Here is a 25299-nt window from a genome sequence, read left to right as displayed (position 1 = left end):
GTTCAGGCATCATTAGCCGTTCAGGATCTAACCGTACGTAGCCTCGAAGGTTTAGACCAGAGTAGTCATACCCAGAGTAGGTGTGGACTTAGATTGGAGCAGCCCTCTAAAGTCTATCCAGATGTTTTTGAACTACAACTCCCATCATTCCCAGCCAGAACAACGGTCATAGTCTAGCAACATCTGGGGACCCATGGTTGACTCAAGGGACCTAGACCAGTGTTCCTTCTAACAGGGATTCCCAGATGTTGACAACTCCCAGAATCCCCATGCAAAAGCCATTGCAGCTGGGGATTCTGGCAGTTGTAGTCAACAACATCTGGGAAGGAACCCCTGTTAGAGGGAACACTGACCTAGACCAAGGGTTTCCAAGCTGCAATACCCCAGATGTTGATGAACTACAACCCCCATCATCCCAAGCCACAATCAATTGTATCTGGGGGTGATAGTATTTCTGCAACATCTGGAATACCACAGGTTGGGACCCAGTGTTGGGAAGTCCTGCTTAAGTACATGTATAAATATAGGACAGTGATAGTTACTCCAGAATGTGCAAATAAAATTTATTTATTTAACTTATTTTTATATTGCCCAAAACTTATGTCTCTAGGCAGTTTACAACAAAATAAAAACAGAAAGTAAAACATTAGTTACAACAAAAACAAAAAGTTTAGAACACAACAATTTGTGTTTACAATTTAGAATTTTTAAAACAATATTTAAAAACAGCATTAAAACCATTAAAACAATATTAATTAAAAGCCTGGGTGAACAGATGTGTCTTTAAAGACTTTTTAAAAGCTGTCAGAGATGGGGAGGCTCTTATTTCACTAGAGAGCACATTCCAAAGCCACGGGGCAGCAGCAAATAAGGCCCGTCCCTGAGTAGCCACCAGAGGACAAATGTGGACGGACCTCTCCTGATTATCTTAGTGGGTGGTGGGATTCATGACGCAGAAGACGCTCTCTTCTTTGCCCCTAGGTTTAGCTCCTACAGTATACAGTATTCACCACCTACAGTATAGATTACTGAAAGGGAAGAGCAGTAATAATTAGGGCCAGTGACAGACACCAGCCAGCACCAACTGGCCGTGTCCAACCCCAGCACAGCATCCCTCCAGTGGTCATTGCTGGTGCCTGTCTTAAGTTTCTTTTTGGCCTATGAGCCCTTGGGGACAAGGATCCATCTTACTTACTCCCTCTCCCTCTCTCCCTCTCAACTGCTTTGGGAACTTCTGTTGGCAAGTGGTACATAAATATTTGTTGTAGTAGCAGTAATCATATTTTCACTTCATGTATATTCCCACAATCTTTAGAGCAGTCTTAGAAGGGAGAAAAAGACCAGGTGTGCCACTTGGTGAGCGGGATGGAAGAGAAGCTAGGCAACTTGCCTGAAGCCACCTAGCAACGAGTCCTTGGCTGGGCCTAATTTGAACGCAGAACTTTCAAGCTCAAAACCCATCCCTGTGCTGCCTGCCTCTCAAGAGCGGTTGGAGGATCTGAGTTTGGGTGGTGGAGCGGAGGTAATCTGGACTCCAGTATTCTCCAAAAGCAGAGGAAGAAAATTGACGTTGGGTCCCCACTTCCAATGTACAAAAACAGTGATTAGAAATGCAACCATGAAAGTGTTGGAGTTAATAGTGGTAAGAGCAGGCACAGAGAAGGGGGCCTCCATTGAATGTCACTTTTTTAGACCCTTGATCGCAGAGAGTCCATAGACATGGAACCAGCGATGAAGAAGAGGAAAGAATCGGCAGACCTCCCTTGCAGAAAGGAGATCCAGTGCCTGGTGGAGTTGAATCCCTTGCCAGATGAATGGCGGGAGCAGATCCTAAGCTGGGATAAAATATACATAGGATGCACTGGTGGTTTTTTCTGTCTCTCCTCACCCTGCGTGGCAAATGTCAGGGGGTTGATTTGGTGAAGGAATGTTTGTGGGAGGATCTGCTGCACATCTGCCATCCCACAATTTGCTTCTCTATCACGTATGACCTTCCTCCACCATTACTAGGATGAGATCCAAAAAGAAGGCCCTCACTCCAGCCTTTTCAAGCAGCAGGAGCTCACTGCCACGTTCAACTTGACAGTAAACAGATCTCCCACACTATCCCACCTTCTTTGCTTTTGCTTCCCTCTAGGGCAGTTATCCTACTATTATTTGCTTTGATCTATCCTGGCCTCCCTGCAGAGAGCTCAGTTCAAACTGCATGAGTTTCCCTGCACCATTTTATCTTCTGACCAGCCCAGTGAATCCTGGAAGGTTTATTGGGACCAGCTGCTCTCTCACCACCACAAGCACAGGAAGGATGGAGAATGTCTTTGAAAAGGACACGCTAGCCAATTCTTTCTGCCCTGGAGGACTGAAGAAGTGCCCTCCACGCTGGACCCAGCTGCACACTCTATTGCAAGCCTCTCAGGGGCAACACCCAAGTGACACGTGGCTCATGGCAGAGTAGTTTGCACTTGTGAACGGGACCACTGCGAGACGTCGTTGAAGGACATGGAAGCACACCACTTCTGTATGCTGTTCCATCACTGCGTGCCCAAGAGGTCCGGCTCAGACGCTCCAGGGAAGCTCTGTTTCTGCCACCCACAGGATGCTCCTCTACTCAACAAGACGACCCACATTGATTTCAGAAGCACTGGAAATGGTCTAGCCAACCTGAAAGTGAGGGGGCTTTTCCTACCTTGGCCGGCTGCACCGATTCAGGCCACTCTCCCCCTGTGCAAGACGACCAACTGGGGGCAAATCACTCTACGAAACTGTCGTTCGCGATATATGCTTGGTGCACACTCTCCATGCCAGCCGCCAGTGGCCAGGAGTGTGTGCATCAAGCCTCAGCCAAGCCAGGGTCCTGGTCTGACTCAACCGGGAGCCTCTTGCTGGGAGGGCAGGAAGTTGTGCCTCACCGTGGAAGAAGCCACATCACCTTCCCTGTGGGGCTTGGGGGGCCTTTCACTGACTGGTTGTCCTAAATAAAAGCCCCTGGAGGGGCCGGTAGCAACCCTCCCCCCCGCAAATGGCCTGGTGCTTCACTCCGGAGGCATTAAGATGCCACGCCTGCCCCTCAGCTAGGGGTGCTCCCACCCCCCACTGCCTTGCAGGCTTTGCAAGGAACACCCCCTCCTGGCTCCCTTCCCACCTCCTGCCTCTCTTGCAAGACACGCTTTGGAAAAGAAGCTGGCCCCCACAGAGGCAGAGGGTAAGGCAACGTTTGCACCTCGCTGCAGGATCTGCAACACCTTGGAGGGCTGCTCCCACCGCCCCTCAGCATCCCCCTGGCTCCCAGGGCTCCTTGGCCCAGCTCTCCTGCCCACCCCACACCTTCCTGCTGGAAAGAGCTGCACCAGTTGAATGTCTTCCTGGCATACGGCTTTATTGGGATCAAAAGATGGAAAGGGACTCAAGACTCCTCTCTGGCAATCCTGCTGCCCCCTCTTCTCCCCACAACACCTCCCCACACTTGGAGGAAGAGGAGGAGGAGGGGGAGCCCCTGCCCCCACCTGGCAGTTAACCCCTTCACACAACGAGCCCTTTTGTCCAGCAGTCAGTCCCACGTAGAATGGTTAGTGCCACGGTTTCCCAGCAAGTCTTGGAGATCTGTGTGCAGAAGGGCCTCGTGCAGGCGCCTCTCCCTCCCTCACCTGGCGGAAGCTGTCTGGAGTATCCCTTCAGATGGCACATCAGCTCCTACTGCTTGAGGTCTGGAGAGCCTCACCGGGAACAGTCACCAGGACCATGCGAGATATCTAGGCACATTGGCTTCATAGCTACATCAAACTATACAACCCTAACTCTCTTGGATTCACGAAAAATGCAACAGACACAGCCCCTGCTGACAGCAGAAGGAGCGGCAAGGGGGAAACCGCCCCCACCCCGCCTGGCTCTCTGCACATGAGCCCCAGAACAACTTCTCCAGATTCGGTCACCATGCCCATCATCCAAGTGGTCGTGTCAAGTTCCACAGAGCCATGACCGGCTTGGGCAGGCATCCCCTCCGTGGTGATGTCTGAGCAGTGGAAGGAGGGATGGAGGGGGGGGGCAAAAGGAGACCCCCACCACCACCACAGCCCAGGCAGAATAGAGGGGACAAGACAGTTCCCAGAGTTAAGAGGAGAGCCCAGAGGCATGATGGATCCAGAACCTGTGGGGCTGATGGGAAGGATTGCGCCCCAGACGCCCTGCACAGCTCATGGGACAGTCATTTAGCAGCCAGGAGCAGGAGACACTTTTCTGCCAGAAGAACCATCATCTACTTGCCCTCAGAGCGTCGGGTGGGCTCTCGTGGAAGTGGCAGAGAGGGCAGGGGATGGCTGGAGGCAGCTTTGGAGCTGGGTGGGATTCTGCTCCCTCCGCACCACCCTTGTTTGTGCTCTTCTGCTCCCAGCAGGGCTGGCAGGAGCTCTCTGGCTGGCTGAATCCAAGGAAACACTCCCTGCCCCCAGGGAGAGGCTGTCTCCCCTTTCACCATCAGGACACAGCATGCGGGGTGCAGGGCTCACAAAGAATTCCCCCACTCCCTGGGGCGAGCCGGCAGGCAGGCAGCAGCCAGGAGCCACCACATCCTCCAGCTTCCTGCCTGGGCACGTTCCTTCTGGGATGGCAGCGGTGGAGCTCCAGTCCCCAAAACCTATGCCTTTCTCTGCTGGGGCCTCACCCTGGGGAAGAGCTGAGAGGAGAGAGAAAAAACAGGTTGAGCTTCTCCTCATATGACTAAGACACACACACAGAGAGAGCAGCACAGCAGCCCTGCCACCTGCCGAGGGAGCTTCACGGCCGGTTAACAATGTAAGCAGAGCCTCCCAGAGTGCCAATCGCTTTTTAGAGTGTAACCAAAGAGACAAGTTTACAGTTCTGGTGCATTTCTGCCTTCCGCACTCGGCTCTGTGCTGCTGCCTCCAGCCCTTGTGCCTCTGCTCCTTTCGGGCCTGCTCTGTGTGAGGCGGCAGCCCCAGAGATACCGTACTCACCCCAAAGTAGTTCTTGGGCACGTAGCCCTCCTGGCCATAGAGAGACGCCCACCACCAGTCCAACTCCTCCTGGCCATCCCGGCGCAGCACCGTGACCGGCTCCCCCTCACGGAACGACAGTTCGTCGTTGAACTCGGCGCTGTAGTCCCAGAGAGCGTAGACCACCCCGTTGTTCATCAGGCCCATGTTCTGCTCCACATCTGCAAGACGAGAGGAAGCCCCCTTGTGAACCCACAGGCCACATCCAGGATGGCGCAGTGGTGAGAGTGTCAGGCTAGGAGCAAGGAGATGGGCTTTACCTCCCTGCTCAGCCAGGAAGCTGAGGGACTCTGGACCAGTCCCTGGCGCTCAGGATTGTTGCCAAGCAGCAGCAGCTCATCCACGGGGGCACCAAAGGAGGCAGCTCGGGTTGCTCCTTTCTCTCCCATGCTGCCTGCAGGCTGGCCGTTCGTCAGGGGGAGCAGGAGAGGGACCACCTGAGCTGCTGCTTCCTTTGGTAACCGCCCCCCCCCCCCGCCCAGCTCATTAGGATGAGCCGCTGCTGAAGCAAAGATGAAGCTCGGGGTGGGAAGGCCAGCTGCCCGGAGCTCCTCGGGGCAGTGGGATAAACATGGGGGGGGGGTTTACAATGAGGAGCCACGTGTGACCCATTCGATTTCTTGTCTCATCAGGGCTGTGAGCACTGTTTTCTTAGCTTTGTACTTTGATAAACTCCCTGATTCTACACAGGTTAGTTAGTCATAGGCACAAAGGAACAGAGGAAGCTGTCAGACCCTTGGTCCATCTCGCTCAGTACTGGCTGCACAGACTGGCAGCGGCTTCTCCCAGGTTGCAGGCAGGAGTCTCTCTCAGCCCGATCTTGGAGATGCTGCCAGGGAGGAGGGAACTTGGGACCTTCTGCTCTTCCCAGAGCGGCCCCATCATCCCTTGAGGGGAATCTCTTCCAGTGCTGCTCACACTTCTAGTCTCCCCTTCCTATGCAACCAGGGCGGACCCTGCTGAGCTAAGGGGACAAGTCCTGCTTGCTGCCACCAGACCAGCTCTCCTCCCTAACAGACACACACATATATAAAAATATCACACACATACACACAAACTTTGTTTTTTCAAAGATACCAAACCGGCAGGGGTGTGCTTCTTTTTAATTTATGCTACGACTTCCGTTTCCCCCAGGTTAGGATGCCTGCATGGAACCCATTCCGAAATCCGAATCCCAGCTGGCCCCCCCACCAGCATGGAACAGAACCAAGTCCCTCACGGCACCCACCCAGACCTTGCCGGAGGAAGGCAAGCTACTATCTGAAAGTCAACTTTGGTTGGGATGGAAGGGAAGCTGCCGAGCCTCCCTTCCGGTCCCCCGAGCACGGGACCCTCCCCCCTCGTCCCCCCAAACTGCCCCGCACCTGCAAGGTAACTGAAGCACTCGTTGTAGCCTTCGCGGTAGGGGTCGCACTTCTCAATGGCCAAGCTGCCGTCGCTGAAGGTGGTGGCAAGGATGGCCGCCCCATGCTTGACCAGGGCCACGCAAATGGCCGTGTCATTGCAGGAGGCCGCACAGTGGAGAGGAGTCCTAGGGAGCGGGAAGGAAGGAGAGGGGGCCGCGAGGCCAGTCAACAGGAGGCAGCGCCGTGCAGGGCTGGGAGGCTTGGACTCAGAGCACGCAGCCCGATCCTCGCCTGGGTGGCCCTGGGCTAGTCTCAGCCTAGCCTACCTGATTGGGCTGCTGCAAGAATAAAACTGGGCAGAGAGGGACACACGTGCTGCTCAGAGGACAGGATGAAAGGAGAAAGACCTGGGCAACGTGGCACCCTTTCATTCAATATGCAGACAGAGCCCCTCTATTGCTCAGATCTGCCTAGGGAAGCAGACCCTTTCCTAACTGAGATCATGCACGCCGTGGCACTGCCCTTTTCTCCTCCTCCTCCTCCTCCTCCTCCTCTGCCAAAAAGGAACGGGCAAGCTCATCGTCAAGTGGAAGGCTAGCTTTCTGGGTCTAGGTTCCCCCCCCCCTTGGTTCACTAAGGAGCCACTCACAAGAGTGGAAATTACATTTCTGCGCTTTTCGGCTATGGAAGTCAATAGCAACATTATTTTAAAAAGGAGAGAGACCAACAGGGAAGCCCAAATGGTACAACCCTGTCTCAGGCAGCTGGCCTCGCCAGCCACAGAAAACTCCCCACGAGTGATGCCGGGGCGGGTGGGGGGTGGGGGGACAGAAAGGGCTCCCTCCCTTCCCTCCAGCTTTCCCCTGTCCGTGACTCACCAGCCGTGGCTATCCGGGGAGTTGACATTGGCCCCGATGTTGATGAGGAAGTCCACAATGTTGTAATTGGCCCCACAGATGGCGTTGTGGAGGGCGGTGATCCCCTCATCATTGGGTTGGCTGGCGTCGTTCAGCTAGTAGAAGAGGGCAGAAAAGGGGCTGATATGTCCACGTTCCGTGGCTGTATTAGAGCTGTTTGTGTCCACAGAGCCGCCATCATCTCCAGCCACAGTGGCCTTTGGGAGTTGTCGTCTGACAACTTCTGGGGACCCCAGTTTGAGAGCCCCAGAAGGGCTCAAGCTTAGAGAGCAGGCTTTTAAACCATGAAAGGGCTTCCAACACCCCTAAAGCGTTATAAACACTCTAAGCGTCACCACCTTGAAGATGTTTCATTCGTCAGTGGTATATTACTGCTAGAATGGCTCCAGAAAGAAAAAGATCTGTTCTGTACAGGAGGAGGAGCACTGGTCTTGTGGCAGCAAGCATGAATTGTCTCCTCTACTAAGCAGGGTCCACCCTGGTTTGCATTTGAATGGGCACTGTAAGATGTTCCCCTTAGGGGATGGGGCCGCTCTGGGAAGAGCACCTGTCTGCTTGCAGGAAGACAGTTCGATCCCTGGCAGCATCTCCAAGAGAGGGCTGAGAGAGACTCCTGCCTGCAACCTTGGAGAAGCCGCTGCCAGCCTGGGTAGACAAGACTGAGCTAGAGAGACCAAGGGTCTGACTCAGTATATGGCAGCTTCCTCTGTTTAACTAGTCCCCTGGTCAGTTTAAAGCCTGCAGCTCTCCTTCTGGGCAAGGAGCAGGCTCCTCTCCGGCCCCTTCCCCAAACCCCAGCACAGCAGAGGTCACCCACTCACCTCCTTCATGGCCTCCTTCACCACATCCAACTCGCCAGTCAGTGCGGCATCCAGAAGCAGGACCAGGGGGTTGAGGCGAGCCCGTTGCTTCAGCCGCTTCCGTGGGGAGGAGATCTTGCGCAGCACTGAACGCTTCTCCTGCGGACACACAACAGGCAAGGATCAAAAGACGTGGCCCCATCTAGAACCGTGCAAAGAACGGAACCTCACCCTAAGCCCGGGGGGGGGGGACCAACGTGGCCCTCCAGCTGTGACTTGAGCTGCAACTCCCATCATCCCCAGCTGATGGGAGTTGTAGTTCAACCACTGCTGGAGGGTCCAGTTGCCCCACTCCGGCCATCAAGGGACACTCTGCCTGGAGACAAGGACAGCATGTGACAGGGACACCATTTCCCTCCTGGCTGCTGCCTGCTTGGGAACTGTGCACCATGATGGAAGGGAGAGCTGTGGGCCTGCGGGGCCAAGGCTGTGGCACTTGGCCCTCCTGGGGCAGCGGATCCTCTGGCTACAGAAGCTCCGGGATGGGTCCCATCGGAGCATTTCCACAGAGGCCCCTAGAGGGGCTGTCACTCCGGGAGAGGACCCTGCTGAGCTTGCAGAAGGTCCTGGGTTCAGTTCCTGGGAAAGAGGCTTGTCTGAGGCCCTGAAGAGCTGCTGCCAGCCAGAGCAGGCAGCAGGGGGCGAGATGGGCCCTGTGGCATAGAAGGCAGCTGCCTCTCTCTATCTGGCAATCAGGGCACCTGCATATCTAGTCTATGTCTAGTCTGGAAAAGACCCCTGGAGCCAAAGGCCACCACTTGGCAGCCTCAGCGGCTCATCCTGGTCACCTGGCCTGAAGGCCTCCCTTTGCGGCTTTGCAGGCTTGGCCTGACACCTGGCAGCCCCGATCGGTATTCCCGAAGGGGAGAGGCTGCAGACTCACAGGGCTGGGCAGAGGAGCGAGGCCGGCTGCAGGACTCTCTGGAGGGGGCGGAAGGGGCAGGGGCAGCGGTGCTGCCGGCGGAGAGATCACGGGGCTCTGGGCAGCCGGGGCCAAGGGAGACCCAACGGTGGCCGGCGCCTTCTCGGAGGCCTCGTTGATGGCCCCCAGGCTGGGCTGGGCTTCCCCCACCGGCGTGGCCTCCTCCTTGCGCGGGTGGTGGTGGAAGAGGCGGCTGATGATCTGCTGGTACTGCTTCTTGTGGGTGGGGGGCAGGGCCGGGCCGGGACTCTGCTCCATCGAGCCGCGCCGCTTCAGGGGCCGGGGCATCTCCGCCAGGACGCGGGCCACCTCCTCAAACTCTGGCACGCTCTGGGCTTCCGGCGGGAGGACCGGCTGCAGCCGGGTGGGGCTGAGGGGCCGGGCCACCTCATCCCCCTCCGCCGGCTCGCTGCCCGGCAGGAGGCTCTCCAGCTCCGGCTCCGGCTCCCCCGACGTCAAGACGATCGGGACCACGCGGACGTGTTCGCTGGGCCCTCCGGAAGCCGCCTTGGAGATGCCGTTGCCTGGGGGGGGGGGGCAGGACAATGAGGGTCAGCAACAGAGAATGGGAGTGCTGGCAACGAGAGCGCCCTTGCAGCTGGGGGGCCCTTGCCCTCTGCCCCGGAGGCTGGCTGTGGCTATTTGGTGGCAAGCAAGAAAAATTGCCCCCCCGCATGCACACACACACACACACACACACACACACACACACACACACACACACTCTCAAAGCCCCCCCCCCACTTTGTTCAAGAGTCCAGAGGGGAAGGCAAGGCAAGACTTTTCTAGCAGGCAGATATTTGGTGGGCAATATTGCAAGGGGAGAAAAATGCACAGCATCAATTCTGAATGGATTCTCTGAGGCCCTCTCTCTGAGATTATACGGGCATGTGTTTACCTTTACCCATCCTGACACAGACAAAACGAGCCAGCCCTGAACTTCACCAACCATGTTGCATTCTGCACGACATTCGATGTCAACAAAAACCCTCACTTTTATTGATGATGTCTTTTTATACTTCCAAAATTGGTTACTTATTCCTATGTGTGGGCGTGGGTTGGTGTAGTTGGGAAACCTTGCCACACTGCTTGTTTTTAACTCAATTCAGGGTCTCCCCTGCCCCAACTCCATCAAACACCATGCCCCGACCCAGAAACGGGTCTTTGGTGTTCTTCCTTCCCCTTGAACACCCAGGCAAAGAAGAGTTCTGAGTAACCTCAAAAGCCTGCATCAGCACTTGGGACTGGAAACCTGCAGGCAGGGCCTGTCTGTTATGGCTTCTGCAAAGCACTTAAGTGTAAACACTAGGTAAACAAGTGGAGAGCTGGTCTTGTGGTCGCAAGCATGACTTGTCCCCTTAGCTAAGCAGGGTCTGCCCTGGTTGCATATCAATGGGAGACTAGAAGTGTGAGCAGCACTGGAAGATCTTCCCCTCAGGGGATGATGGGGCCACTCTGGGAAGAGCAGAAGGTTCCCAGTTCCCTCCCTGGCAGCATCTCCAAGAGAGGGCTGAGAGAGATTCCTGCCTGCCACCTTGGAGAAGTCACTGCCAGTCTGTGAAGACAATACTGAGCTAGATAGACCAATGGTCTGACTCAGTATATGGCAGCTTCCTCTGTTCCTAACGATTATGGTTCAAATAAGCTACTGTTTCAGCAAAGATTTTTGCACTGTCCATAGTGCAAAGCTTGAGGATCCCAGAAGCCCTTTTTAGAGAAGTGTGTGTGTGTGTGTGTGTGTGTGTGTGTGTGTGTGTGTGTGACTCGACATGCGCACACTGTCTGCAGACTGAATGCATATGCAGCACCATGTCCGAATGGGGCAGGCTGAGCAGACTCCCTCTGGGGGGGGGACCACTCACCTTCGCTGCCAGGTGGGGCCACCCTCAGGTGGTGCTGGGGCTGTACAAGGGGCTGCTGCAGAACCGGCTTTTGGAAGGAGCGGAGGAACAGCGGAGAGCCTGGGGGCCCCCCCTGGGAGAGGGGGAACTTGGTGCCCGACGCGCCATATTCCCAGAAGGCGTTCTGCAAGCGGAAGATCATGGAGAGAGGCAGGGGCTTGTGCCGCTTGGGGAGGCTGCTCTGCGGGCTGGAGGGGGGCGGCATGGCGATGCGGGAGACGGGCTGCTGGGCCAGCTGCCAGTTGCGGGGCAGGGTGCCTGCCTGGGGGGCAGGGAGGGGCCGGCGGAAGGAGCTCTCCTGGCGCCTCTCGCTGGCCAGTGGGGAGACCTTGTAGTTCCTGGGCAGAGTGGCGCTGTGCATCAGGTAGGGCTCCTCCTTGGGAGAAGGAAACAGAAGGTGAGGTCCTGGCTGGGCACAGCTGCACAGCCCTTTGCTGCTCCAGAGACCACCCCCACCCCCACCCACTCTCCCTTCTATGACAGCCCCCCCCCCCCCCGCTGCCCAGCCCCAGGCATTTCTAGGCGGGGCAAGATTTTGAGGCTAATGTTTCTTTAAAAATTGCATTCTTTCGTAAACTAGTCACTTGAAATATTTACAATCCTAGTCAAAACTGGGCAATTTCAAAGTCATAAATATTTGTTTTCTGTCTGCACCTAGAAACTATCTACATATCTTTGGGTGTGTTACAGCCAATGCAGTGACTTCACTTTCTTTAAGTGCCCTGCTGTTTTTGAGCAGTTGTGTGTCATATTTACAAGTATATTCCAATAAAAATAAATCCCAAGAGGCTTTGAATGTAACATTTAAACACACATGAAGTCTGTGTTGCTGCATTTTTCTCCCTGGTCAAATACTTTTGATTCAGTCCTTTGGACTACTGGAAAAAACTTTTTTGAGATATTTACACAGCACGTAAAATCATCATAGCCTAAGCTCTGAGTTTTATTTACCAAACATAAATCATCATATTTATTTATTTATTTATCATATTTCTATACCGCCCGATATAGACTTCTCCAGGCAGTGTAGAAAGTCATAGATGCTCCATTTGGTGCTGATCATTTCCAGGCATAAAATTATCCAGAAAACCTGGGGCACACACAAAAATATCGCCCTGCCCCCAACACTAACTCCATGCTTTAAAGGTAAAGTGTGCCGTCAAATCGATTTCGACTCCTGTCCCGCACAGAGCCCTGTGGTTGTCTTGGGTAGAAAACAGGAGGGGCTGACCATGGCCTCCTCCCGCGCAGTATGAGAGGATGCTTTTCAGCATCTTCCTATATCGCTGCTGCCCGATATAGGGGTTTCCCATCATCTGGGAAACACCTCAGTGGGGATTCGAACCGGCAACCTCCTGCTGGTTAGTCAAGCATTTCCCTGCTGCGCCACTTAAGGTGACAACTTCTTGCGTTACTTCCCGTATTTTTACCCCACCACCCGCCACCCTGCGGTTCTCATGGGGCAGAACCCACCAGGCTTCTTCCTGGGCACGGAAAGGAGCCAGCGGTGCTGGGATACAGAGGTGCTGAAGGCCCCGACTCACCTTGCTCGGCCCGAGGCCCCCATCTAGACTCGACTCCCTCCAAGGAGCCAGTGGCAGCCCTGCCCCACTCTGGCGTGGGGCCACATGGGCATCTCCTCCTGTGGAAACAACAGAGCCTGAGATGGGACAGCCCACCGGCATCTGGCCCATTCACTGCCCACCACCACCACCACCACCACCGTGCCCAGGAAGCTGCTCCCAGGCAAGCGGCAGAGAAGGCTTGTGCTTTGACTTCAGGCCAGCTCTCCCCCCGCCCCCCCCCCCCCGCCCACACCAGCACTCACGTTCGTAACCAACAGAGTGGGATGACATTTTCTCATAGGACACGTCCAGGTCGGATTCATTCCACCCCTTCTGCACCCTCCTCCGGATCACGGAGTCATCTGTCGAGGGGGAAACTTAGATTCAAGTCTGCATCCGAGATGCTCTCTCAAGGTGCCCTTGGGATGGTGGGCAGACACACGCCACCCCCAGGGAAACGGTCTTCTCAGTGGTAGCAGATGGATGATCAAACTCTCTCCCCAGAGCGGCTCACCCAGCGTCCAGCCGAATTAAGTGTTACTTCTAGAGGAATAGAGTCTCACTGGAGGAGAGCGCTATCTATGGGAGCAAGTTAAGATGACTATATAGACCCTCCATGTTCAGGAGCAGTCTACCTTTCCATCGGTTGCTGGGAGGTAAAGAGTGGGAGAAGGCTCTTGCCTTCCTGCTTGGCTTGTGGGCCTCCCAAAGGCATCTAGTCCTTTGGCCAGTGGGAAAGGCAAGATGTTGGAAGAGATGGACCCACTCGGATCCGATCCAGCAGGGCTCTGCTTATGTTCTTAATGAGTATTAATTACATTATATAAACACTAGGCTTATTCACTGCTAGGACAGCTCAGTGGAACCTTCACATTCAGAGGCACTTCACCTGCAAAGGACCACAAAAGGGGCATCTTCATTTTCCTACTTGTGGGCTTCCCAGAGACATCCAGCTGGTCCCTGGGAGAAGCAGGATTCGGGACTGAATGGACACTGTCCCCAACGCACTGGCTGGGTCCAGCAGGGGGGCCCTTCACTTGGCCGAGGCCTGAATGGTTGTGTTTCCTCGGGAGTTCTACTGACTCCGTCTATTTTAGTTGCTCTTTTCGTTTTCAAAAGACACCGAGAGAGTTTGGAATTCTATTGTTTTGTGGCCATTTCGCCCCATTTCTCTGCTCTTGGACTCCAGGCTTAACAGTCAGATAATGGCTTAAAGTACAAATAGGGCTGTAAGGGCCAGCTGGTCCAGGGTGCTGAGAGAACGCCAAGGGGCCATGTGCACACAGAGCCTTGGGGGGGGGAGGGCAGAGACACGGGCGGCAGCAGAGGCTCCATCTAAAGCACTGCTCATCCTGCCCCCCCCCACCCCCAGAGCAGCTCAGAGTGCAAGGAACCCCCACCCCGCCCCTCCGCCCCCACCTGCCCTTTACCTTGGCTCCGGAAGGGCGCAAAGGTGCTTTGTGGCGAGGGGTACAGGCTGTGGCTCTCGTAGGGTGGCGGCAGAGGCGGCCGTGGAGACGGCAGTCGGTCTGGGAAGAACGCCGGAGGCCCAGAGCCCTCCATGGGCAGCCGGGGGGAGCCGGCCCGGCCCCCCTGCCCGGAATAGGCCTTGTAATCATACTGCCGCTCGGAGGGGCCCGTGGGCCAGAGGGAGCGAGGGGAGAGCGTGCTGGCCGTGGGGCTGGGCAGCGACTCAAAAGGGACCGGCCGCCCCTTGGGCCTGGGCGCCGACGGGGCCCGATCCAGGTCCGACTGGAGGAAGAAGGAAGGCCGCGGCGAGGTGGGGCGGCCCAGCGGCAGCTTCGGGGAGAGCAGCTGGCTGGGCGAGGAGCTGAACGAGGCGCTGTGGGAGAAGCCCGAGGTGGTTTCGCTGGAGGGGTACGGGGGGAAATAGGTGTCTGCGGCCTCCAGGGAGGCACTCTTCCGCGGGAACGGCAGCAGCGGGGAGGTGGAGACGGGGCTCATCCTGACCAGCGGCTCTGGGGAGTACGAGGGGCCCAGGCTGTATCTGTCCGCCATCTGGCAAAAAGAGAAGAAGAGGCTGGAGCGGCCATGGGAAACCTGTGGGGAGCCAAAAGTCCGGAAAAAGCAGCCAGCTGTTCTCCTCCAGCCTGCTAAACCATTATCCAGTCGTCAACAGTTGTGGCTGGGGATGATGGGAGCTGTAGTCCAACAAGATCTGGGGGCCCAAGATCTGGGCTTGTCATAGCGCAAGAAAGCACAGCAGCCATCAAGCCCAGCACTGCCGTGTCAGGTCCTTATTTATTCTTATTATTTATATTTGTACACCACCCCAAACTTGCGTCTCCAGGTGGTAAAACAAATTAAAACAAACGTTAAAACGTTAAGACAATTTAAAACCACAAGTCTCATTCAAAGGCTTGGTTGGATTTGTCTTTGAAGGCTTTTAAGCAGTTGGCAGGGATGGATGGAGAGGCTCCTATTCCGGCAGGGGCCCCGCTCCAAAGCCTATTCAAAAGCTGAAGCCACCGTCCTTCCAGGCTTGGCACCCACAAGGTGTGAGATCTGGCACCCTGGCCCAACTCTCAGCCCCGCAGGGCCCTCCCTGACTCAGCCTCTGTCACTTGCTGGCTGCCAACTTACCTTGAGCTGGGGAGCCGACTGGCTGGGACTCTCCGTCCAGAGAGACTCCAGCTGCTTGGAGAGTTCGTCCACCTTGGCGGCGGCTGTGTCCAGTTCCATCTGCTTCAGGTCCATGTGCTTGGAAGCCAGAGCTGTGAGGAGCGAGAGCAGGATTGATGCTGGGCAGAGGGATGCCACATGGGCCAGAGGGGGCACAACCCAGCCTCCCTTCCCTGAGCAGGGTATTTGAAATGGGGGCAGTGGCTGCTCTGGACAGACATTATTCAGGGTGGTCGGCTGCTGAACAGAAGGCGTGAAATATCGACGCCCATGTTCCTCAGAAGGGCTTTGGCCATTTTGGCTGGGGAGCTGGAGTCCCACAACACCTGGAAGTGTTATGGAAGAGAGAGGAGGAGAAAACGCCTCCCCCTCCACTTCCTCCACACTGCGCCTCCTTTTCGGCCCCCAGAGAAGGCCGGCTGCATTGCCAGGTTGCAGCAAAGCGACACGCCGGCCTTCAGCTCCCCACACATTCCACCAGGGCACCCGCCCAGCGCCCCAAAGCCTTCTCGGATGCCCCCAAGGAAGCTCCCGACTCACACTGGAAGTTGAGGTCCAGGAGGGCCTGTGTGTTGGCGAGATCTTCGCCCGCCATGGCGCCAGCGGGCGGTCTGGGCTCCGACGCCGTCAGCCACCAGGGCCCCAGTTGCTGCAGAGACCTAGGGAGAGGGTTAAGCACCTCCATGACCGGGGTCCACAGACAGGCAGCTTCCTAGCCGGGCCCCTCCCTCGGCCTGCCTCAGGCCCCCAATCCTGCTCCGGCCAATCTTGCCTTCTGCCAGCCTTGTCACTTGCCACCCAGTTTATAAGCTGGCCAGGTTTCCTGGGGTGGGGCTGGGAAAGATGCTCAGCGCCTGACTCAGATTTCTTGGGTAACTGGAGACACCAGGCAGCAGCCAGAAGCCACACCTGGAAAGGCCAAGCCGTCCAGGAGCCAGAAAAAGACCCAAACACAGCCAGCTCGAAAGCTGGGAGGAGTGGAGGGCAGGCAAGGCAGAGGGGCCCTGGGAGGGAAGCATCCGCCAGCAAAGCCACCTGGCATGGCTGCTTCCCGTGGCTGGGTGGCAGAACAAGCAGGCGGTCTCTGGCTCCGGAGCCCAAGGATGCCCAGCTGCTCTCCCACATGCCCAACGGCAGGCAGAAGAATTCCCTTGTCTGGGGAGGGAGAGAGAGATCCCAGCCGCTTGTATGGACAAAGCGCTTGACAGGGCAAATCTTACCTGGAAGCAAGTCCCAGGGGGGCCTGGTCCCGGGCACGTGAGGATCGCAGCCTTACAGTGCAATCCTAAAGCACACTTACTGGGGAGAAAGTCACACTGAACGGAGTGGGACTTCCGGCTGAGTAGACATACTTAAGACTGCCCTGTTGGCATACAGAGGATGCCTTTAGGAGGCTGGGGGCAGAAGAGAGAGGGGAAGCAAGAAGAGCAATCCTCACTTCTTGTTGTTTTTGTGTGTGGGGAGAGGGAGAGGAAAGACACCTTTGGGGTGATAAAAATACCTTTTGAGGACTGGAGAGATGGGTTATTAGGCTTGAGAGTGATGTAGGTGGGGGGAAAGTGGAACAACTGAAGGATCCCTCCCCCATTTTACTTAGAGAGGACCTGCACCCCTGCACTTAGGAAGAGAAGCAGAACACTTGACACTTCTTTTTATTATATGTCTAAAGTCAGGCATTTGACCCTTTAAAACCTATATTCAGTGCGTTACTACTTGGATGCGATTCTTTTTCATTCTGGAATCGTTGCCACCTGCACAGACATGCCAATGTGACCAGTGAATGATCAGTCCGTCCGTGCAAAGCCAACCCCCGCCCAGCTGACACTCCACAGCCTTTGCTAGTCAGTTGAAGCCCCACTGAGCCCAGTTCACGGGCCTGGGGAGCATTTGCGGTTGTGGGAGAAACTGGGGCCCCCAAACATGCCAAGGTTTCCCTACCACAGACACTGGGATGTCACTCCGTCAAAAGGCATCCACCAACCACACCCCAGTGGGGGGAACCCAAGGCATTCTCTTTTCCAGAGGAGAACTGGGGCAAGAGAGCTTGAGGGAAGAACCGCAGGTCCCAGGAGGAGAGCCAAAGAGCCGGTTACATAATGGACGGAGAAACCAGTTCAGGCAGGGAAGGACAGAGCCGGCCAGAAGCGCTGCCGAGAGGTCTCCGCAGGGCCAGCCAGCCCCACTTTTGCCTCCGGCAACCCTCTGCCCACATCGGCTCCCGCCTGGGAGTCTGGTCCTGGCCCAGCCGCCTCCCCAGGTCTCAAGTGGGAGGCATGCCTGGAGCTGTGGGGAGGGAGAGGCGGCCTTGACAGAGGCATGCCTCTCTCATGACTGCTTCACATTTTTTCCAGGGCTGGGCCCCGCATTTAAAAAAACCGGTTGTAGGGCTGAGGCCCAGCTCACCTTAAGTCCTAGAGACAGAGCGGGAGGCTCAGTGGGGCCCTGCCATTGGGGTCTCAGGGTCTCCTTTGCCTTTTAACCTAGGGCTTGAGAGGGAGGCGGGGCGGGGGGGGGGAGACACACAAGTGCTTGATTTTAATAAGTGACTGCAGTGCAAAAACAGAACATAATGAGCACCAAGACCCTCAGGCCTTATTAATTATTTATTTGTTACATTTTTATACCGCCTTCCTGCCTCGACAAAGGCACTCAACGTGGTTTACAATACTCAAAGAAGCAAATTACAGAAGATTAATAAAACGTCGTCTCAGGCTGTTCGTCCCAGTTCCTTGTTGCCCTTTGGAGAAGGGCAGGGTTGGACTGTTTCCCCCCACAAGGGGTGCAGATAGGGAGGAGGCCTATTCCCCATGTTTGGCCTGAGGCCTCCTGGGACCAGGGCACCGTATAGACCACTTTCTCCCAGAATCACCCGCCTGTTCAGACCTTCTTTGGAGGCCCCACTCCAAGCTCTGCTGCTTTTAAAGGTGCGGTGGAGGAAAGAGAGGGACGGAGACCAACCAGCAGCAGGGCCACCTCAGTGGTGGCCCCTGCTTTTATGAATGCCTTTCCAGGAAGATTCATTAAGCAGCAGTTCTTTCAGACAAAAACAAACAGTTCAATTTGCCAGAACTTTTTGGCAAATTAAGCTGCCCATCCTGCCAAACTCCAGCCTTTCCACTCGTTCTACATTTTCATTGTTGTTTTGGAGTGCGCTGTTGCTTTCATAATTGTGTTGCCAAGAGCCTTGGGGCAGGGACTGTGCCGGGAGTGCAGAATGTTCAGATTAAACATTTGAATAGGGGGGGCTCTGAACCTTGGGTCCCCAGATGATGTTGGACTACAACTCCCATCACTCCCTGCTACAATGGCCAAAGGCTGGTGGTGATGGGAGTCATAGTCCCAACATCACCTGGGGACCCCCGATTCAAAAGTTTATGACTTTGCTGGTGATTGATTTGTGCTTTCTCGTATGTTGATGCCTTGCTTTTATCTGACATTTGTCAGCTGCTTTCTGGCCTTTTGAAGAGGAAAAACAGGGCAGAGATCTCTAAAATAAAATCAATAAGCTTTGCAAAAATACATCAATGCAGCCCCAGGCCAAGAGGCCGCCATCCTGCCAGCAGCAGAGATCTCCTCCTCACACTCCTGCCTGATGCCTCTCAAGCTCTCGCCTCCTCTCATTCCCCACAGGGATTGCCACTGATTCACTGGCCTGTTTTCACCCCGCCTTTCCATCCCGAAGACAGCAAACAATCCATTACACAGGTCAAAAGACAGAGTCAACTGCCACTGCAAACAACTGCACATGAAGCACCCATCAGGAGAATGCAGAGAGAGGAGAAACCAAATCCCAATTAGAGGTGGCCAAACGAGGAATTCCTCCTCGCCGCCCAAGTAAAGGTGGGCCAAAATAACATGATTTAGACTACATGTGGATTCCCATAGCAGAGAAGAATTGGAAATATTCTTCCATTCAAATATTCAATTGGAAATTGGGGAGTCAGCTTGGTGTAGTGGTTAGAGTGCTGGGCTAGGACCGGGGAGACCCGAGTTCAAATCCCCATTCAGCCATGAGACTTGCTGGGCCAGTCACTTCTCTCTCAGCCTGACCTACTTCACAGGGTTGTTGTGAGGAGAAACTCAAGTATGTAGTACACCTGCTCTGGGCTCCTTGGAGGAAGAGCGGGATATAAATGCAAAATAATAATAATAATAATAATAATAATAATAGCAAGGCCATGAATGCAGCTACCACCAAATAGCAGAAAGACAAAATGGAACCAGGAGCTGGCATGAAAACATACAGCCAAAGACTGGCCGTTAAGAGGCTGCCTGAGAAAGGTCTCTGCCACTCGCTTAGCAGTGGGGCAAGGATCTGCTCCTGGATCCGCTGTGTAGGGATGGGAAGCAGATTCCAAACGTTGGGGCCACCACCAGAGAGGCTTGTTCCTACACTGTCCCAAGGAATGCAGCATCTGTCGAGTGTCTGCTGCACGTAGTGATGGGCTCACAGGGGAGGGCGCAGTCCTTAAGAGACCCAGGTTCCCATTCTGTTTTAAAGGCTTGGACCAATACTGCCTGCAACTGATGAAGCATACAGATGAGTGTGCCTCTGAGAATGTGCAGAGCGCCTTCCCCTCAGACAGACAGCACGTCCTCCACACTTGAATTTGTGTGGAGAAGAGCTTCCTAGTCAGTGGGCGTGCCTCCCAGCAGCACGCCCCTTTTCAGAAGGTAAGCACTGGCACCTCCAGACTCCTGCATGCCCACTGAATGGACAGGAAGCACCAGCAGCTGAATCGCGGCCAAAGCGAACCCAGTGAACCCCCTTGGCCACAAGGATGGGAGGCAGCCAGGAGCCCCGGGGCGAGAGCAGGGGAGGAGGCTAATCCATACATCTGAACAGCCTCAAGGCACAAAGCGCTTCGCCAGGCTGTGTTCCTTCTCACAGGGATTCCCAGATGTTGTTGACTACAACTCCCAGAATCCCCAGCTGCAATGGCTTTTGCTTGGGGACTATGGGAGTTGCAGTCAACACCATCTGGGAATCCCTGTGGGAGGGAACACTGTCCCCAGGCCTCAGCCTCAAAAGTAGGGTTGATTCCCCCCCCCCGCCCCCGACCCAGCCATGGGCAATTAAGCCACAGGCTCTGGCGCCCTCTGGGGGTGGCAGGTGGGATGGACAAGGCTGTGTGCGCAGAGCCGAAACTCCTTTGGAAGGAACTCGAGAAGAACAAACCGCCACTCGGCAAGCCTCCGGCAACGCTGTGCCTGCCCCTCCCTTGCCTATCCAGAGGGAAAACCAGTTCTCCTCTCAGCAGGCCCACACCCAGTTCCAGAGAACCAGGGCAGGGAGCAGCAGCATCTGTGTCACCCAAGCCAAGAGGATGTGTCGGGGAGGCCAGGCCAGTCGCAGACAAAGAGCCCCATTAATGCCAACACCACCAAATGCCAATGAGTGCCGGTGAGGCTGTGTCTGCCTACAGCCAAAACATCTTGAGGCCAAACAACTTCAGATAATTTCTCAAAAGGATACAAAAGTGGTTTGGCTTGGTCCAGCAACGCCTGCCCCATAAACAGCTAGAACAGAGGTTCAAGGTGGGCTTTGCAAGAGCTGAGCTGCAGGATCAAAGTCTGTTGCGCTTCAGGGAACTGCCTTTTATCCTGGCCTTCCTCTAAGGCAGGGGTTCTCAAACTTGGGTCACCAGATGTTGTGGGACTACAATTCCCATCATCCCCAGCCACAATGGCATTTGCCAGACCATTGCGTCTGGGGATGATGGGAGCTGTAGTCCAGCATCTGCAGGAGGGCTGAGGTTGTGTAGTCTACACAAGGGATTTGAAGCCCAGAATCATGTTTAAGTGCAGAGACCAAAAATACCCCAAGGCAGAAAGGTGCCTCTGAGCATATGCAGTGTTCTTTTCACTCTCAAATCCCAACCACTTCTTGTGGATTCAAAGTTAAGCAGAAAAGCTTCCATGGCCAAGGGCACAAATCTGAGAGTGCCCGAGCCCTGCTCAGACTTTAACCGACTTTGCTCACTGTGACTCTCTTTATACTTTAGTTCCCGAGTTCCCGAGCATGGGTCGCCTGATACTGCTGGACTACAAACCCCATCAGCCCCAGCTACAATATCCAAACCATTGTGGCCAGGGATGATGGGAACTGAGAGAGCGCCAGTCTTGTGGTAGCAGCAAGCCTGACTTGTCCCCTTAGCTAAGCAGAGTCCACCCTGGTTGCATTTAAATGGGAGACTAGAACTGTGAGCACTGTCGGATCTTCCCTTTAAGGGATGGAGCCGCTCTGGGAAGAGCATCTCAGTCCCAAGTCCCCTCCCTGGCAGCATCTCCAAGAGAGGGCTGAGAGAGATTCCTGACTGCAGCCTTGGAGAAGCCGCTGCCAGTCTGTGAAGACAATACTGAGCTAGATGGACCTACTGTCCAACTCAGTATACAGCAGCTTCCTATGTTCCTATGACTGTAGTCCAAGAACAGCTGGAGAGAGCCTCAGGTTGGCCACTGCCCAGCTCTATGCAAGCACAACCGGCAGCCCAAGGATGCTCCTTGGCACCTCCACATCCACGGAAGCCACCACACCCATGTCCTCCAGGCCCTCCACCTAGAAGGCAGCTGCTCTCAGAGAGGCTTGCAGCCTTCCGGCTGACTAACAGGGCACAGCCCTCAAATCTGGCCCAGAACGGCCTTCTCCTTCAGCAACCTGCCCAGACCACTCCAGGTGGCTTCAGAGACCGGCTCTCCATCCCAGGGAGCAAGAGCAGGAGAGGGGGGGCCTGCCTTGACCTCTTGCCTGTGGGCTTCTCAGGAGCATCTGGTGGGCCACGGTGTAGAAAAGGATGCTGGGCTTCCTTGGGCCTGGTCCAGCAGGGCCGCTCTTATGTTATCAACACCACAAATATGTTTGGATTGAGAGGCTGCATTTCCAACACAATCAGGAAGCGCATGGGGGGGGGGGAGAAGTGACATTTGGGTTATCAACAGAGGACGTGAGCCAGGAGGGAGGGGGGCTGGCGGCTGGCCTCACGCCTTTGCTTATCTCTGGGGCTGTTGTTGAGGGCCAACCCCCTAAGCAGTGCTCAGCCTCCCCAGGGGCTCAGACTTGCTAGAAGCAAGAGCGGCTCTTCCTAGGAACCTAGGAAGCTGCCATATACTGAGTCAGACCCTCGGTCCATCTAGCTCAGGATTGTCTTCACAGACTGGCAGCGGCTTCTCCCACGTTGCAGGCAGGAGTCTCTCTCAGCCCTCTCTTGGAGATGCTGCCAGGGAGGGAACTTGGAACCTAGATGCTTTTCCCAGAGTGCCTCCATCCCCTAAGGGGAATCTCTTGCAGTGCTGCTCACACTTCTAGTCTCCCATGCATATGCAACCAGGGCGGACCCTGCTTAGCTAAGGGGACAAGTCATGCTTGCTACCACCAGACCAGCTCTCCTCCCTAACTAGAGCGGGGGCAAGGATGCAGTTGGGGTTGTTCCTCTCTCTCACAGCCCTAGAAGAAGGGATCAAGTGGGACACTCAGAGCTTTCGTCCCCCACACAGCATGGATGCCCCCCCCCGCCTGAAGGTTACCAAAGAACACAATGTATTCTTGTCCAATGGCCAAAGGGAGCCCATGGGACCTTTTCAGGCCACCCTGGGACAAAGGCAATCATCACAGCACCACTGAGCCCTTTCAAGGCAACTGGGCACCAGGCCATGCAAAAGCTGCCCTTCTGCCACCCTCTGCCTGGCCAGCTGCCCTGAACAAGCCTCTGAGCCAGCACGAAGGTTCGGCTTTTCATCGGCTGCCCGGAAAAGGGCTCAATACTGAAAAGGGGGGGGGCGCTCCCTTCGCAGCAGCTGCCGCCTATAGATTCAAGTTATGCCGGACGTGTTTGGGGAGGTGGTGCCCTTGCTGCGGGCGGGGGGGGGAGGCGGCACCTGAGGCACTCCAGCAGCTGTTGCTGGACTACAACTCCCATCACTCCCAGTTAAAAGCTGGCCACTAAGGGCACCCCCACGCCAGTGGCACCACTGCTGGAAGGTGAGCCGTCGGCTTTGCTGCAGGAGGCGCGCTTTTCATAGGCCCTCCATGGGGCGGAGGGAGGGGCATGAAGCCCAGGATGGGGGAAACCCCCGCAGGCAGGGCTGGTGCGGACAGTTACGGATCCCTCTGACTAGTCAGATTCCAGGACCGGCCCGCCCGGCTGCTCCTGCGGCCCCCCCCCCCCGACTTGAGGCGAGCCCCTCCCTGCGCAGCCCCGGCCCGCTGAAAGGCCACGGAAGAGCAGCCGCCGAGGAAGGCGCCTCGCCTCACCGCCGCCCCCCGCCCGCCCCGGCGCCTCTTAATACCTCGGCAGAAGCGGCCGGAGCAAGTCTAGACGCGACTGGGCTGCCGCCGGGCCAAGCCCCCCCCCCGGGCCAGAAAGGGATCCCATTCCCGGGCGGAGCCCGAGAGGCGCAGACCAGCAGCTCCCGCCGGCACTGGCCCGTGGGTGGGGAGGGGCGCTGCTAAAGGAGGAACAGCCCCCCACCACACACACACACACACACACACACACTCTAAGCGGGGAGGGGGCTTAATAAAGCGCACCAGGCCGCCGCCCCCGCTTCGCTTCGCTGCAGCCGAATCATGCCCCTCCTCCCCGGCAACCTTCTAAAGGAGAGCGGTGGGCGCGGGGGGGAGCCGCTTTTGTCCCCCGAACAGAAGCGCTGCGCTCCTCCCTCCCCGCAACAAGCCTCTGGTCTGCACCGGAACTTTCGGAGCAACCATTTCCCCACGGGTGGCGGGCGGGCGGGCGCGACAAGTTTTGAGGGACGCCCCCCGCGCCAAAGAGACGCAAAGCCAAGCACGCGGAAAGCAGCGCGCTCCCCCCGCCCCAGTTCCGCCAAGTTCCGCGCCGGCGCACCGCTGACCTGGGCGGGGGGCGCCTCCGTCCTCAGCGCCGCGGTGGGCTCCTGCTGGCTGCTGCCGCTCGCGGGGGGCTGCTGCGCATGGGGCGGGGGAGGCGCTCGCCGCTGCTGCTGCTGCTGCTGCGCCCGCCCTGCCCGGAACAGGTTCCTCCTCCTCCTCCTCCTCCCTCTCCCTCTCCCTCTCCCCCCGCCCCCTCCTGGCTGGTGCGATGCTGCTGCTGCTGCTGCCACAGGTGTGGGACGGCGCCGGGGCAGGACTCCGGAGCCGCCGCCGCCTTCTGGGACAGGTAGTCCGCCTCTCCCACGCCTGGAGCGAATCGCGGGAGTGGGCGTAGCCAGGGAGGAGGCGCCCGAGTCCGCCCCTCGCCACCCGGCGGCAGCAGCCCCTCTAGGAGTGTGAGGGGGATAATAACGAAAAAAATGGGGAGGGGTGGAGCTGGGGGCGGCTTCTTAGGACGAACCATCCGCTCAATTATGGCTGCACGCCCGCAGTGGGGCGCTGCCACTAGCGAAGCCTCACGGGACGTGCTGAACCCCAGCAGGCACCAGCCAGCCACGAGGTGCCGGCGACTGCCGCTGGAGGCCCCTGGGGCACCCCCTTGGAGGTCAGAGGGACCACCCCCGAGCTGGGCCACCCAGACCCTGCTGGGGGCTTCATACTGACCCTGCCACACACACGCGCGCGCGTTCTGCTCCCCTGGGCGTTGCGTGGGCCTGGGCTGCAGAGCAAAGCACTCTGTCTCTGTCCATGCTCAGGAGCACGGTGCTGATGGCCACCCACCAGGCCGGAGGTTAGCGCGGCACTGGGGCTACTAGGGCAAAAGGTGCCGCCGTCCCGGGGCTCCTCTGTATAGGTTAGAGCAGGACAGAGTCCCTTCCCAAGCTGGGGCCCCCACGGGTTGTGGGACTCCAGCTCCCATCATCCCCGGCTAGCATGGCCCTGCTGGTACACTGTGCCTGCTGGAGGAGTCCCCCAGGAGTGGGAGAGCCCAGCTTGCCACCCCCTGGGGCGGGGCGCCCACCTGGTCCCATCCTCGCCTGCGGAAGGAGGTGAGGAATACTACGACTCCCAGCAGCCTCCGCGCCGCCCTCAAAGGACACGGCAGGGCTTTGGAATGCCGGGCGCCTCCTCCGCTCCCCCCCCCCGCCCGCCGGCTCTCCGGCTCCCCTTGCAGCCCCCTCTGCCTGCCTCTGCTCTGCTGCCCCTCCCTTGGTTCGCCATCCCGCAGCCTGACGAAGAGACCTGCACACCTCCCAAGCCTGCTGCGCACAACCGCGGGTCCCCTGGC

General features: G+C 56.7%; 1 protein-coding gene across 2 annotated transcripts; it reads right to left on the bottom strand.

Annotated features, from left to right (window-relative positions):
- Positions 1 to 551: 551 nt before the first annotated feature.
- PPP1R13L (protein phosphatase 1 regulatory subunit 13 like) lies at positions 552 to 24171 on the bottom strand. Of its 2 annotated transcripts, none has more exons than XM_053268622.1 (13): positions 24014 to 24171; positions 15704 to 15822; positions 15125 to 15255; positions 13951 to 14539; positions 12784 to 12882; positions 12500 to 12597; positions 10917 to 11331; positions 9016 to 9578; positions 8094 to 8231; positions 7234 to 7367; positions 6374 to 6540; positions 4971 to 5170; positions 552 to 4669 (listed from the first exon to the last, which is right to left on the bottom strand). In XM_053268622.1, exons 2-13 carry the CDS (start codon positions 15756 to 15758, stop codon positions 4631 to 4633), a joined length of 2628 nt encoding a protein of 875 aa, XP_053124597.1. In that variant the 5' UTR covers positions 15759 to 15822; positions 24014 to 24171; the 3' UTR covers positions 552 to 4630. The 2 variants fall into 2 exon arrangements, with proteins under 2 accessions (XP_053124597.1, XP_053124599.1); XM_053268624.1 differs by having other exon boundaries at positions 10917 to 11328.
- Between the last annotated feature and the right edge of the window lie 1128 nt (positions 24172 to 25299).

The sequence above is a fragment of the Hemicordylus capensis genome, chromosome 7 (assembly GCF_027244095.1).
Source record: "Hemicordylus capensis ecotype Gifberg chromosome 7, rHemCap1.1.pri, whole genome shotgun sequence".
Classification (NCBI taxonomy): Eukaryota; Metazoa; Chordata; class Lepidosauria; order Squamata; family Cordylidae; genus Hemicordylus; species Hemicordylus capensis.
Note: the sequence above shows the minus strand (reverse complement) of the source record. Positions and strands in the feature narration are given on the sequence as shown.